This window comes from Atractosteus spatula, chromosome 27 (assembly GCF_055471065.1).
Source record: "Atractosteus spatula isolate fAtrSpa1 chromosome 27, fAtrSpa1.hap1, whole genome shotgun sequence".
Lineage (NCBI taxonomy): Eukaryota > Metazoa > Chordata > Actinopteri > Semionotiformes > Lepisosteidae > Atractosteus > Atractosteus spatula.
Genome location: NC_142732.1, coordinates 10453343 through 10464586, shown reverse-complemented (window position 1 = coordinate 10464586; position 11244 = coordinate 10453343). Strand labels below are relative to the sequence as shown.

Here is an 11244-nt window from a genome sequence, read left to right as displayed (position 1 = left end):
TTGATCAAATTATTCCGCCAAGAACGAAAAGCCCACTCTCTCCTGACGGTCAGAATTATCAGCGAGTTTTCCCTTTGAAAGGGCTCGGCGTTATTTGAACAATCTGTCATCTCTCCCAGCTGCGCCGAGCTGCTATCTCCCGCTAATGTCCGGGATAAAACGCTAAAATCTTCTTTGGATTAATAAAGAAAGCCCTACCCCCCCCCCCCCACCCCACACAAAATAGCATCCTGCGTGCCGCTTTCGCGTGCGCTGTAATCTGACAGGGAGGGAGAGTATAAACACCTCCGGAGAGCGCGTCACATGTCGGAGCGCAGGTCGCCGAGGGAATTGGTTGGTATTTTTGAACTCAACTGAAAGCAAAACGCGTTTTCATAAATTTTAAATATAGGAGGCGTTGTGTTGCAGGAGAGAGCGGTTGCAGCGAGCGGGAGCCTTTTGCGCTTCTACTGCCTCCGAGACTGCGAGGTGCTGTCTCCCGCAGTTAATTACTCGTCCTGGCTAATTAAGAGACGGAAATAACACGAGGAGAGGACACTCGTGCCACGGGGGCAGCGTGGGGCTCGTCGGGACTCCGTTCGCTTTCTCGCTGTTGTTTATTTGGGGATAAATGACAGTGGGAAACCGGCGCCTCGTCCGGATTCAGCTGATTTATTGATGAGAAGGAAGACAGTTGCCGCTTTATTCCCAACCCAGGGCTGGGAGCACTGCGAGCGGGCGGCACACACGCGCACCTGCGGACCCCGGGACCCGGCGGCGGTCAGCCCGCTCCTCGGCCGTCCGTGCGCCCAGCCCGCGGCCAGCTGCGAGCGGAGGGAGCGGACGGGCACCCAGCTGCAGCCCAACCCGCCAGCGACGCGCGGGGTCCGCGAGTGAGACAGAGGCTCCGATCCTCCCGCCCCGGACCGCACAAGCGCGGGGCGGCGCGCTGTGAGCAGGAGCCTGAAGTCTCGACGAGGAGACGGAGTTCACCTGTCGGCGGAGCACACGGCCGCCGCGTCCTCGCTTTTTATCTGCTTCTGCTCATCAACCGCTTCGACGATCTACCCGCCCGAAGGACCGACGGGCGGGAGACGGACGGCGGCATCCCGTCGCTCGTAGGCGAGGGGTTTCGGACTCCTTCAGCGTTTTCGTTTCGGGCCTCGTGTTGCAACTTCTTGCGCGGCGCGACCCGGCTCGCCGGCTGGACTCACGGGGGGCTCCGCTGGCGAACATTTCTGGGTGGTGTGCGAGACTGTCGTGCAGGCACAAACAGAGAGCCTCCTCTGTTCTGGGAGGCGGGACGGGAAGCCGGAGGAGGGGATGAGGGTCTTATCGGTGGCGAAGTCAGAAGCCCGTTGCCAGCCGCGTCCTGTCAGCCTGTGTCGGTCTCGCTGCTGTTGCCGTTTTCTGAAGGCAGAATTTCTCCCGTGAGCGAGGGAGACGCACCAGCCGTGAGCATGCCGAAGAAAGCCCCCCTCGCCTGCCCTTCTGCGCTGTCGGGTTGCTGGGACACGACCCTCTTCGGTTTCGGCCCGGGACCTCAGGGGATTGTACTGTGACTGGGAGAGGCGGCTGAGAAACATTCCGAAAACAGCCCCGGCGGGCGAGAAGAAGAGACTCCGGGGAAAACTCGCCCCAGACCCGCCCCTCCAAAAACAACAACAACAAAACACCCCCAAAACAAACCACGGGCCCGGCCAGTCTGGAATATTGGGTTGGACGAGCGTGTCTCCGCGCGAAACCAAGCAAATCTCCAACATGTTCAAACGGGGTAAGTGAGAGAGAAAAAAAACTTTTGTTGCCGTGGCTGTTGGTGTTGCTTCCGCTGGCCGGTGGGTTTATTGAGCTGCAGGAGTGAGCGGTGCTACCTGGCGGGCTACCTGCGCTCGCAGAGATGGCGATATTGTGAACGCGGTTCGGCAGTCCGGGCTCGATTCGCCCGGCGTCGGCACGCAGCCTGGTGCGAGACGAGTCCAGGCTGTTCGGGCGCAGCAGGCTGGTGGCAGAGCGGCTGCCTCTCCACGCTTTGTGGAGTACATGAAATATTTATCCACCTCACGTAATATTGTTCTTAAATCGAGACAGCGGTGCCGCACTGCAGTTTGAGGGCTTGTTTGGCCGCTGTTGTCTCGGACAGTAGCCCGTGGGGTCCGCGAGTGGCCGTGGAGGCGTGTCCAGGGTGAGGAGTCCGGTGGGCACGGAGCGCCAAGCCGGGGAGGTGGTGAAAACCCCGTGCGTGTTCCCACCGGTGCCCGGGAGGGAAGCAGGGCTTGGACTGGTGGAGCTGGGACTGGTTTAGTAGGGACTGGTGGAGCTGGGACTGGTGGAGCTGGGACTGGTTTAGTAGGGACTGGTGGAGCCGGGACTGGTGTAGTAGGGACTGGTGGAGCTGGGACTGGTGGTGCTGGGACTGGTGGAGCTGGGACTGGTGGAGCCGGGACTGGTGTAGTAGGGACTGGTGGAGTAGGCACTGGTGGAGCTGGGACTGGTGGTGCTGGGACTGGTGGAGCTGGGACTGGTTTAGTAGGGACTGGTGGAGCTGGGACTGGTGGACCCGGGACTGGTGGAGCTGGGACTGCTAGAGCTGAGACTGGTGGAGCCGGGACTGGCGGAGCAGTCCACTATAAGATGTAGGAGTTGGGGACGGACGGGAGGCAGGTGTTTATATTCGCTCACAACTGCTGCACCTGTTTCCAGGTCTCAGACTGGAAGAAGGAAGAGGCGTTCAATCTCCTCGGACTACGCTCCCGTGTTTGACATAAGGCTTGGTCAGAACATTTCAGATACAAATTCTTGCTTCATCTGCCCCAGTTTGTAGGATGATTGCTAAATACCCGCAAGCATTCCAGTTATACTTTTGTCTCTGCCTGTAGTGTTTGGGGTGTACTGTGAAATGTGAAAATCACATCAACACTGCACTGCTGGGGTTTTGCTTAGAAAAGTGCAAAAGGCACCTGAACGCGAGGAAAGCGGAAAAGCGGTTTAGTGTTTCATTCACTCCAGCGCGATCGCCTTAATGTGGGTCACTGATGAAATTATGGATTTCAGCGCAATAACGCAGCAGCCGGGCTGCCGCCGCTGTGGAGCGCTTGCGGGAGCGCGGCCGAGGCGGGGGTTAGCGACAGGGACGCCCGGCTCGGGCCCCCCCCCCCCGCTTCCGCGACCGCCCGGGTACCGGCGGCGCCTCGGAGCGCTCTCGGCCCCGGCCGCGCGCCCCCGCCTCGCGCGCCCCCGCCAGCTGGGTCCTCAAATATCCCTTCTCTCGCGCGCTCGCGGCTCCTGCGTCGCATTTGCACATTATTTCAAGTGCAGAAGCGCAGAGCAGGGGGGAGAGAGAGAGACACTGCGATGAACATTTCAGCTTGAGCAAATGCACGGAGACTTTTCCACAGTCTCTGTGCACGTCTGTGCAGAGACGTGGATATGTGTGTATGAAGACCGCCGAAGGAGTGGGTGATTTGCTCTCATGCGCGAAGCAGATAACGGCACGCAGTCCTTAACACCCCCGAGCCCGCACCGCGTCCTGTTGACAAGAGCGTCGAAGAGAGTCCCGCACTGCTCCGCCTGCCCCCAAACAGCGCAGCTCTCAAATATTTACTCAAGACTCCTCCGCCTCCACACAGCAGCGCCCTGACCTGCTGGGAGCCTGAGCGATATTAGCGTCGCTCACCGCCCCCCTCGCCCCCCAAAGCAACACCATGAAACTTAAAAAAAACTTTGAACTGCGAATGAGCATCACGGCGGGTTATCCCAGAAAGCTGCGTCCATGGCGTGCTAGGGTTTCGAAAGGTAACTTGCACGCCGATATTTAAGCTACGCACCGGTGTTTTGGCGCAGATGGGTCTGGTGTGCGGCCGCCCGCTGAGAGGCTGTCGGTCGGGCTGGGCCGGGCGGACTCGGAGCCCGGCCGCGGCGAGGGCCGAGCTCAGGGGCTCCCCCTGCAGGGAGCCGTGTGTCATAACACCGCCGCTGGCCGGGGGGGGGGGGCGTGTCTCGCTGACCCGGGCCTGCAGGAGCCTGTGGTCACGTGTCTTTGCCACAGCATGAACAAGAGCTCCCTCAGCTACTCGAGTACTAAGGGCTGGTTACACGTAATTTCACCTGATCCTATTTACGCACTGTGTAAATATAAAAGCAGGACAACAGTGCTGCCTCTGCCTTAAAATGTTGCTTTAAATCAGCAGTAGCTGTAGTGTAGCATTTCGAAGTGCTCCTCAGAAATGATGCCACGTTTTTAAGCTGCCAAGGGGTGGCGTGTACCGCTGATACAGGCCTATCCGTGTTTCCATCTGTCCAATTTCCTACCCAGTTCAGTTCAGTCCAGTTCAGGGGCTGGGACAGCACAAGCCTTGCCTGGAAAACAACGGGCACAAGGCGGGGTACAGCCTGGGCGAGACACCTGTCCACTGCAGGGCACACACGGAGACACAAACACTCAGATCACGGCCAGCATTCCCAGAAACCAGTTATTTCACTACCAGTAGGGCTTTGGGCTGTGGGAGGAAAGCAGATCACCGGGTGGAAACCCAAGCGGTCACAGAGAGAACATGCAAACTCCACACAGACAGCACCTCGGGAATTGAACCCGATTCAATTCACTGCACTTCAAGGTGCTTTACTGGCATGGCCGATGAGTACAGTCAGTGGTGCCAAAGCAAAACAGATACAATGAACACGGAAAAAATTCTACAGACATTTACAATAAAGACGCAATCACAGGCATGAAATGATGACCTTCAGTGGGTTACCAGTTGTGAGTTGCTGCTGGCCATATCACCCTGCAACTCACAGCTGGCAGCCCACTGAAGCTCAGCAGGTGTGAGCACGGTCAGTACCTGGATGGGAGACCTCCTGGGAAAAACTGAGGCTGCTGCTGGAAGAAGTGTTAGTGGGGCCAGCAGGGGGCGCTCACCCTGCGGTCCATGTGGGTCCTAATGCCCGGAAGTTAATTTTCAAGTTTACACATTGGGCACAAACCGGGCGGTTTCGCGCCTTGCAGATGATCTCGGTGTCTGAGATCCGAGGAGCCAATGCGACAGAGCTGGTTATAAGGCGTTCGGAATGGAACACTGATGTCCAATTAAGCCGGATCACTGCGGTGTCCAGGTCAATGAGAGCCCAAGCTGTATTGACTGCTGGGACGGGGGAGCAGGGCCGATATCGATTCACCCCTCTCCTGATTCTCCTGGCTCTTCTGTCACCTGTGTCCGTCGGGTGCGTTTCCTCCTGATTACACCATGAGGCTGCAGGGCCCGAATACACATGACCTGCTCTCCCCAGGGACAGGCTCGGCCAGGTTAACTCTTAATCGAAAGCTCAGAAGCCCTCTCACGGATACTCACTGCGTCAGCTGCAATAACGTGGTCGTGAGATGGAGGCTCAACGCCACATGTCCTGGCTCAGCTGTTGATTATTCCCATTCGATGCCAGCGTTGCTCCAGCTCTCTGTTCCCAATGACAAAGATCGCACGTCCCACAGCTCCCAGTCCAGCTGGCTCCTTCCTCTCCGGCTCCTCTCCTCCCCCCGGCGCCCCTGACGACCCGGCGCTGCTGCTGCCCACCTGGGAGGGGCCCCGGCTCAGCCCCCCCCCCCCCCCCACTCCGGATCTGACGGCGCGCTGTCCAGCTGCGGGCCAAGGGCGGACAAATCAAAATCAAAAATCAAATCACAGTTTATTTCTCAGACGCCCAACAATACGGCGTGCAGCAGTAGTTGCGGGCAATGAAATGTCTTTTCTGTGAGCTCACAAAAATCACAGAAATCACAAAAATCACAAAAAACACAAAAATCACAAAACTGAGGTTATGAAAATAAGGTTACTTAATAATAGATGTAATAGAAACGGAATAAAACTCAATATGAGTAGAGCTGCTGTGTGTCCAAGGTGTATGCAATATATACAAGTAGTGCAGTTATGCTGAATACAGTGAAGACTGTGTGTCCATGTAGCCATTACAGGCGATTTGCTAAAGGAGCTGCAGGTTGGCTGTTTAGCAGTCTTATTGCCTGGAGCTAGAAGCTGTTCCGTAGTCTGTTGGACTTGGACCGAATGCTTCGGTACCGTTTACCGGACGGTAGGAGGGAAAACAGTTTGTGACTGGGATGACTGGGGTCCTTGAGAATGGACCTGGCCTTCTTCAGACATCTAGCTGAGGACAGGGGTGGGCCAGGCGTTTCGAGAGGCGAGGAGAGCGACAGACTCATCCGCACGACCTTTCACTTTCACTTTTAAATATCCTGGAACAGGGAAGAGATTGGTCCAGGACAAGTACTCCAGCACAACAGCAACCAAAGAAGCAAACTGGGACCTAAGTCAATCATGTCACCAGCAATGTTAAGGAACTTAAAGCCTCTGACCTTTTAGCGACCTTTAACAGTACCTGAAACAGCAGTCAGAGCCAGCCGTCTTTTCTGAAAGTTTACTGTGGTGTACCATGGTAAATGCAGAGCAGAGCTCGGGGAGCTGTGGTCAAGCGCGGTAAATGACTGGTGTGAAAATGGTGAAACTGCAGGCAGGGTTGTGAAAATACTGTTAGGAGCCTCCCACCCTGGTCAACACTCACAGAGCCTGGAAAACATCCCTCCGTCACCCCAGCGAATCGATGCGTTTGGCCCCCCAAGTGCAGGCGTCTCTGCTAGAACGCGAGAGATGCGCTCCTGTAAAACCTCGCGTTTTGCAAAATCGCGCGATAAAAATAACAGGGCTTATGGGAAAAAAAGGGTTAGGGGCAGCCCACTCACAGCCTAACCCAATGCCTAAGCAAAGCTTTACCAAATTTAAGAATTACCCTAATAAGAATGTTAGCACAGTTTCAATACATGTTCAATTCATAATAAAGAAATACTACAGTACTTTTAGGACTTTACCTTGAAAAAAAAGTGAAGCCCACCACCTGAGATTTTATCACCAGCACGCTTCTTAGATACAGTCTTGTCGCCTTGTCCACTGGTGACGAGATGCAGACGATTTCGTGAAAATAGCACGAAAATTAAGGAGCACCTCCCAGTTAGCACCTCCGAGACACAGCACGCGGGACAACTGAGCATCGTGTGTGTTCCTCCGCGGACCGCCGCGTTCGGACGTGTTCCTCCACGACACGAAACGTAAACAGGTCGGGGAGGAAATCGCGTGAGTTTCGCGTTAAACAGACACTTTTCCCCTGTTCTCGCATCGCGTATGAGCCAATTCGGGTTTTGGAAACTCGCGTAACAGCCGAGATCACTGTACTACTCCTGCTTCCACCTAAGGTGTCACAGGCCACCCGGCCGAGACCCCGAGAGAAAGCTGGAGGGGAGGGGGGCTGACAAGCACCTTCTCGGCGTTAGCGTCTCCCGGCCACCAGACAGCTTCCCTCTGACGGAGATCTGATTCGCCTTCCTCGGGCGCTAATAGCCTCGTCCCCTTCTGCCCGGCTGCGCGCTCTCCGTGTCACTTCGATTAAAACCCCTCCTGCGGCGCACGAAGGGAGCTGTCTGGCTTACGATTTCCAGAGCTTTTTAGCTCCGGTGTAAAACGTCTTCTCCTGCTCTCCACTTTGCCCAATTACCCGACGGAATCCAGCTAAGTGAGAAAAGGATATCACATCCATCCACACCTGTGTCAGCGCCAGTGGAATGGACCTTTTGTGGTTTTTATCATTAGTTTCAGATGGACTAAAAACCCTCTGACAAGCCACCTTGCTGGTGTGAACATACCGCAGAAGACTGTACAGCTATAGGTTAGGGGCCATGTAACAAGCCTAATGATTTAATAGCACTAAGTGTTTTACTTTTAATAGGACAGGCGCCAGCTTTGACATGCAGTACAGGGGACATGCAGGACTGGGGTGGGCTGTGGGGATGTGTCTCACGAAGGTGAGGGGGTTATTCCTGTTGAGCAGGTGGAGTGATGCTCCCCCTTTGGGAAGCGAGTGTGGGCAGCGGACTGGTTGTGTTTCTTTACACCAAGGGTGCTAGGTGTCTGGAACAAGCTGTCCAGCCATTTTTTTGTCCAGCCTTTCAAATAACCCCATCAGATCCAGGTCCCATAAACTATGAGCAACCAGGCAAGCAAGATAATAATAATAAAAATTGCTTACACTTATATAGCGCTTTTCTGGACACTCCATTCAAAGCGCTTTACAGGTAATGGGGATCCCCTCCACCACCACCAGTGTGCAGCCCCACCTGGATGATGCACCAGTACTCTCCCCACACACCAGCTCTCAGTGGGGAGGAGAGCAGAGTGATGAAGCCAGTTCAGAGGTGGGGATTATTAGGAGGCCATGATGGGTAAATACCAGGGGGAAATTTGGCCAGGACACTGGGGTAACACCCCTACTCTTTTCGAGAGACACCCCAGGATTTTTAATGACCACAGAGAGTCAGGACCTCGGTTTTACGTCTCATCCGAAGGATGGCACCTGTTTACAGTATAGTGTCCCCGTCACTATACTGGGGCATTAGGGCCCACACAGACCACGGGGTGAGCGCCCCCTGCTGGCCCCACTAACACCTCTTCCAGCAGCAACCTTAGTTTTTCCCAGGAGGTCTCCCATCCAGGTACTGACCAGGCTCACACCTGCTGAGCTTCAGTGGGCTGCCATCTGGGAGCTGCAGGGCTGATACAACAGCTGGATGAAGAGAGGGCGAACGCTCCCCCATACGTGCAGCTCCTGCGTCAGTTCCGATGTCCTGATCCTGATGGGACGCCTCTCTAAATCCTCTCACAGGTGACCTGCCCACAAATCCAGGCTGCAGTCGGGCAACGGCACAGAAATTCATCCGGCTGAGAGGAGCACAGTCAGTCCGCTACCCAGAAACCGCTGGGCACAGTTCGTCGCATTTAATGCTGCAGTCGCCAAGATGGTGCAGAATAAAGTGAATTATGAATTGCAATAACCTAGCGTTACATAAGACTCTTAAATAGATGGAAAGCACAAGAAGCCACTCTGTCTGGCGTTCTCAGCTCTGTCCTGCGTTATTTTATATGCAGTTCTACCACAGCCTTCTGATATGATATTACAGAGGCAGACTCACTCTTTGTCTCTAGATACACACAGAAATGTTAATTATTTAGAAGGTGAAAAGAGCTAGTATGGTGAACAGCTCATTTGCACGCTCTCCCTGTTACTCTGAGCTAATATTCTCACGTTGTTTCATCCTGGTATCTCTCCTGCCTCTGATTCACACAGCTCAGAAAGAGCCTTTACCTGTTTTTATCTCAGAGACAGAGGCAGAGGAAGCAAGCTCCTGGCTCAGGCTCAGCCTTAATGGAAGAAACAGGTCTTCCGTGTCATTCAGCTTCTTCGCGGTGATGGATTGCAGGCTTCACAGGCAATCTGGTTTTGGCAGCACTAGAGGGGATCATAAACAGCTTGCTCAGACGGGCACTGTAAAGTATCAGAGCGGGTTAAATGCAGAATCTGATTGGGTTAATTGAGCAATGTGACATAATCTGACTGGAAGCCTGCAGTCCTCTTACGAACCGGTGCCTTGCTCTCACAGTAGCTCTGACAACGTGTGAACTGGTCGCAACTGTTAAGGGAGGCAGTGTGGGCTAGTGGTAAGAGCTGTGGCACTGGGAGAGAGGCAGTGTGGGCTAGTGGTAAGAGCTGAGGCACTGGGAGAGAAGCAGTGTGGGCTAGTGGTTAGAGCTGAGGCACTGGGAGAGAAGCAGTGTGGGCTAGTGGTTAGAGCTGAGGCACTGGGAGAGAGGCCGTGTGGGCTAGTGGTTAGAGCTGAGGCACTGGGAGAGAGACAGTATGGGCTAGTGGTTAGAGCTGAGGCACTGGGAGAGAGGCAGTGTGGGCTAGTGGTTAGAGCTGAGGCACTGGGAGAGAGGCAGTGTGGGCTAGTGGTTAGAGCTGAGGCACTGGGAGAGAGGCCGTGTGGGCTAGTGGTTAGAGCTGAGGCACTGGGAGAGAGGCCGTGTGGGCTAGTGGTTAGAGCTGAGGCACTGGGAGAGAGGCAGTGTGGGCTAGTGGTTAGAGCTGAGGCACTGGGAGAGAGGCAGTGTGGGCTAGTGGTTAGAGCTGAGGCACTGGGAGAGAGGCAGTGTGGGCTAGTGGTTAGAGTTGAGGCACTGGGAGAGAGGCCGTGTGGGCTAGTGGTTAGAGCTGAGGCACTGGGAGAGAGGCCGTGTGGGCTAGTGGTTAGAGTTGAGGCACTGGGAGAGAGGCCGTGTGGGCTAGTGGTTAGAGCTGAGGCACTGGGAGAGAGGCCGTGTGGGCTAGTGGTTAGAGCTGAGGCACTGGGGGAGAGGCAGTGTGGGCTAGTGTTTAGAGCTGAGGCACTGGGAGAGAGGCAGTATGGGCTAGTGTTTAGAGCTGAGGCACTGGGAGAGAGGCCGTGTGGGCTAGTGGTTAGAGCTGAGGCACTGGCAGAGAAGACTATAGCAGTATATGTTTATCTGATAGTAAGAACCATTAACATTTCAATCCTATAAACAAGAGGATGTGGGAGACAGTACAACGATGGCAGTGGGAGTCTGTAGGCCTGTGCAAAACCGTGGGAGATCTGGAAAGCACTGTGCTTAGTGGGACGGTGTCAGAAGATCCTGTGATGGCATTGTGAGTTACAGTCACTGGCACAGAGATATCAAATGCAGAACTCTCCTCCGGGCTGGTTAAAAGTACAAACCGTGGCCTTAATAGGCAACTCCCCTGCCCCCAAAAAGACTCTTCAGGTGCAGCGAACGTTGGGGGATGTGGCAGCAACCGCTCGCTGACATGCAGGGCTGTTAGTGGAAATGTCACCCCTGTTAGCTGCGGCTAACAGGACAGATGTGCCAGCCAGCTGCTCCCTCGCTCGTTCCATTGCGCGCGTCCGGGGCGTGAAGGGTTAATGCCCGCCTGGGGCCGTGGAGCGGAGGATGCATTTTTCATCCGTGGCCTCGGCGGTGGCGGCAGGCGGGGAGGGCCTGGCACCGGCCTCGCTTTCTGGGCCAGCTTCCTCCTGAAACGGCTTCATTATTCAACAGCTCCTCTCCGGCGCAGCTCCGGCAGCGCGGCTCAGCCCCGCGCAGGCTCCGAAAGAGAAGCACACGGGGGACCCAGGGGCAGCTGCTGCAACGGCCCCGCTGTTGAATATTTAGAGGCGATGCCACATGCGCCAGCTCGTGACTGTGCTCCAGGAAGGCCTGAGCATCGTTCCTCATTCAGAAAAGGCCCTTGCACATGGTCAGCCGTATCCGCCCTGGTCGAGCCCTGGTGGCTCTGTGGCTCAGGATCTGCGCCTGTGGCTGGGAGGTTGCCGGTTCAAATCCCGCAGCCAGCAGAGGA

General features: G+C 55.5%; 1 protein-coding gene across 1 annotated transcript in view; it reads left to right on the top strand.

Annotated features, from left to right (window-relative positions):
• The first annotated feature begins 254 nt into the window (after nucleotides 1-254).
• rtn4rl1b (reticulon 4 receptor-like 1b) overlaps nucleotides 255-11244 on the top strand; it is a 108449-nt gene continuing 97459 nt past the window's right edge. Inside the window, exon 1 of the mRNA XM_088906869.1 lies at nucleotides 255-1753. Within this exon, the coding sequence (XP_088762995.1) occupies nucleotides 1741-1753 (13 nt within the window). The 5' untranslated portion in view covers nucleotides 255-1740. The remainder of the gene's footprint in view (nucleotides 1754-11244) is intronic.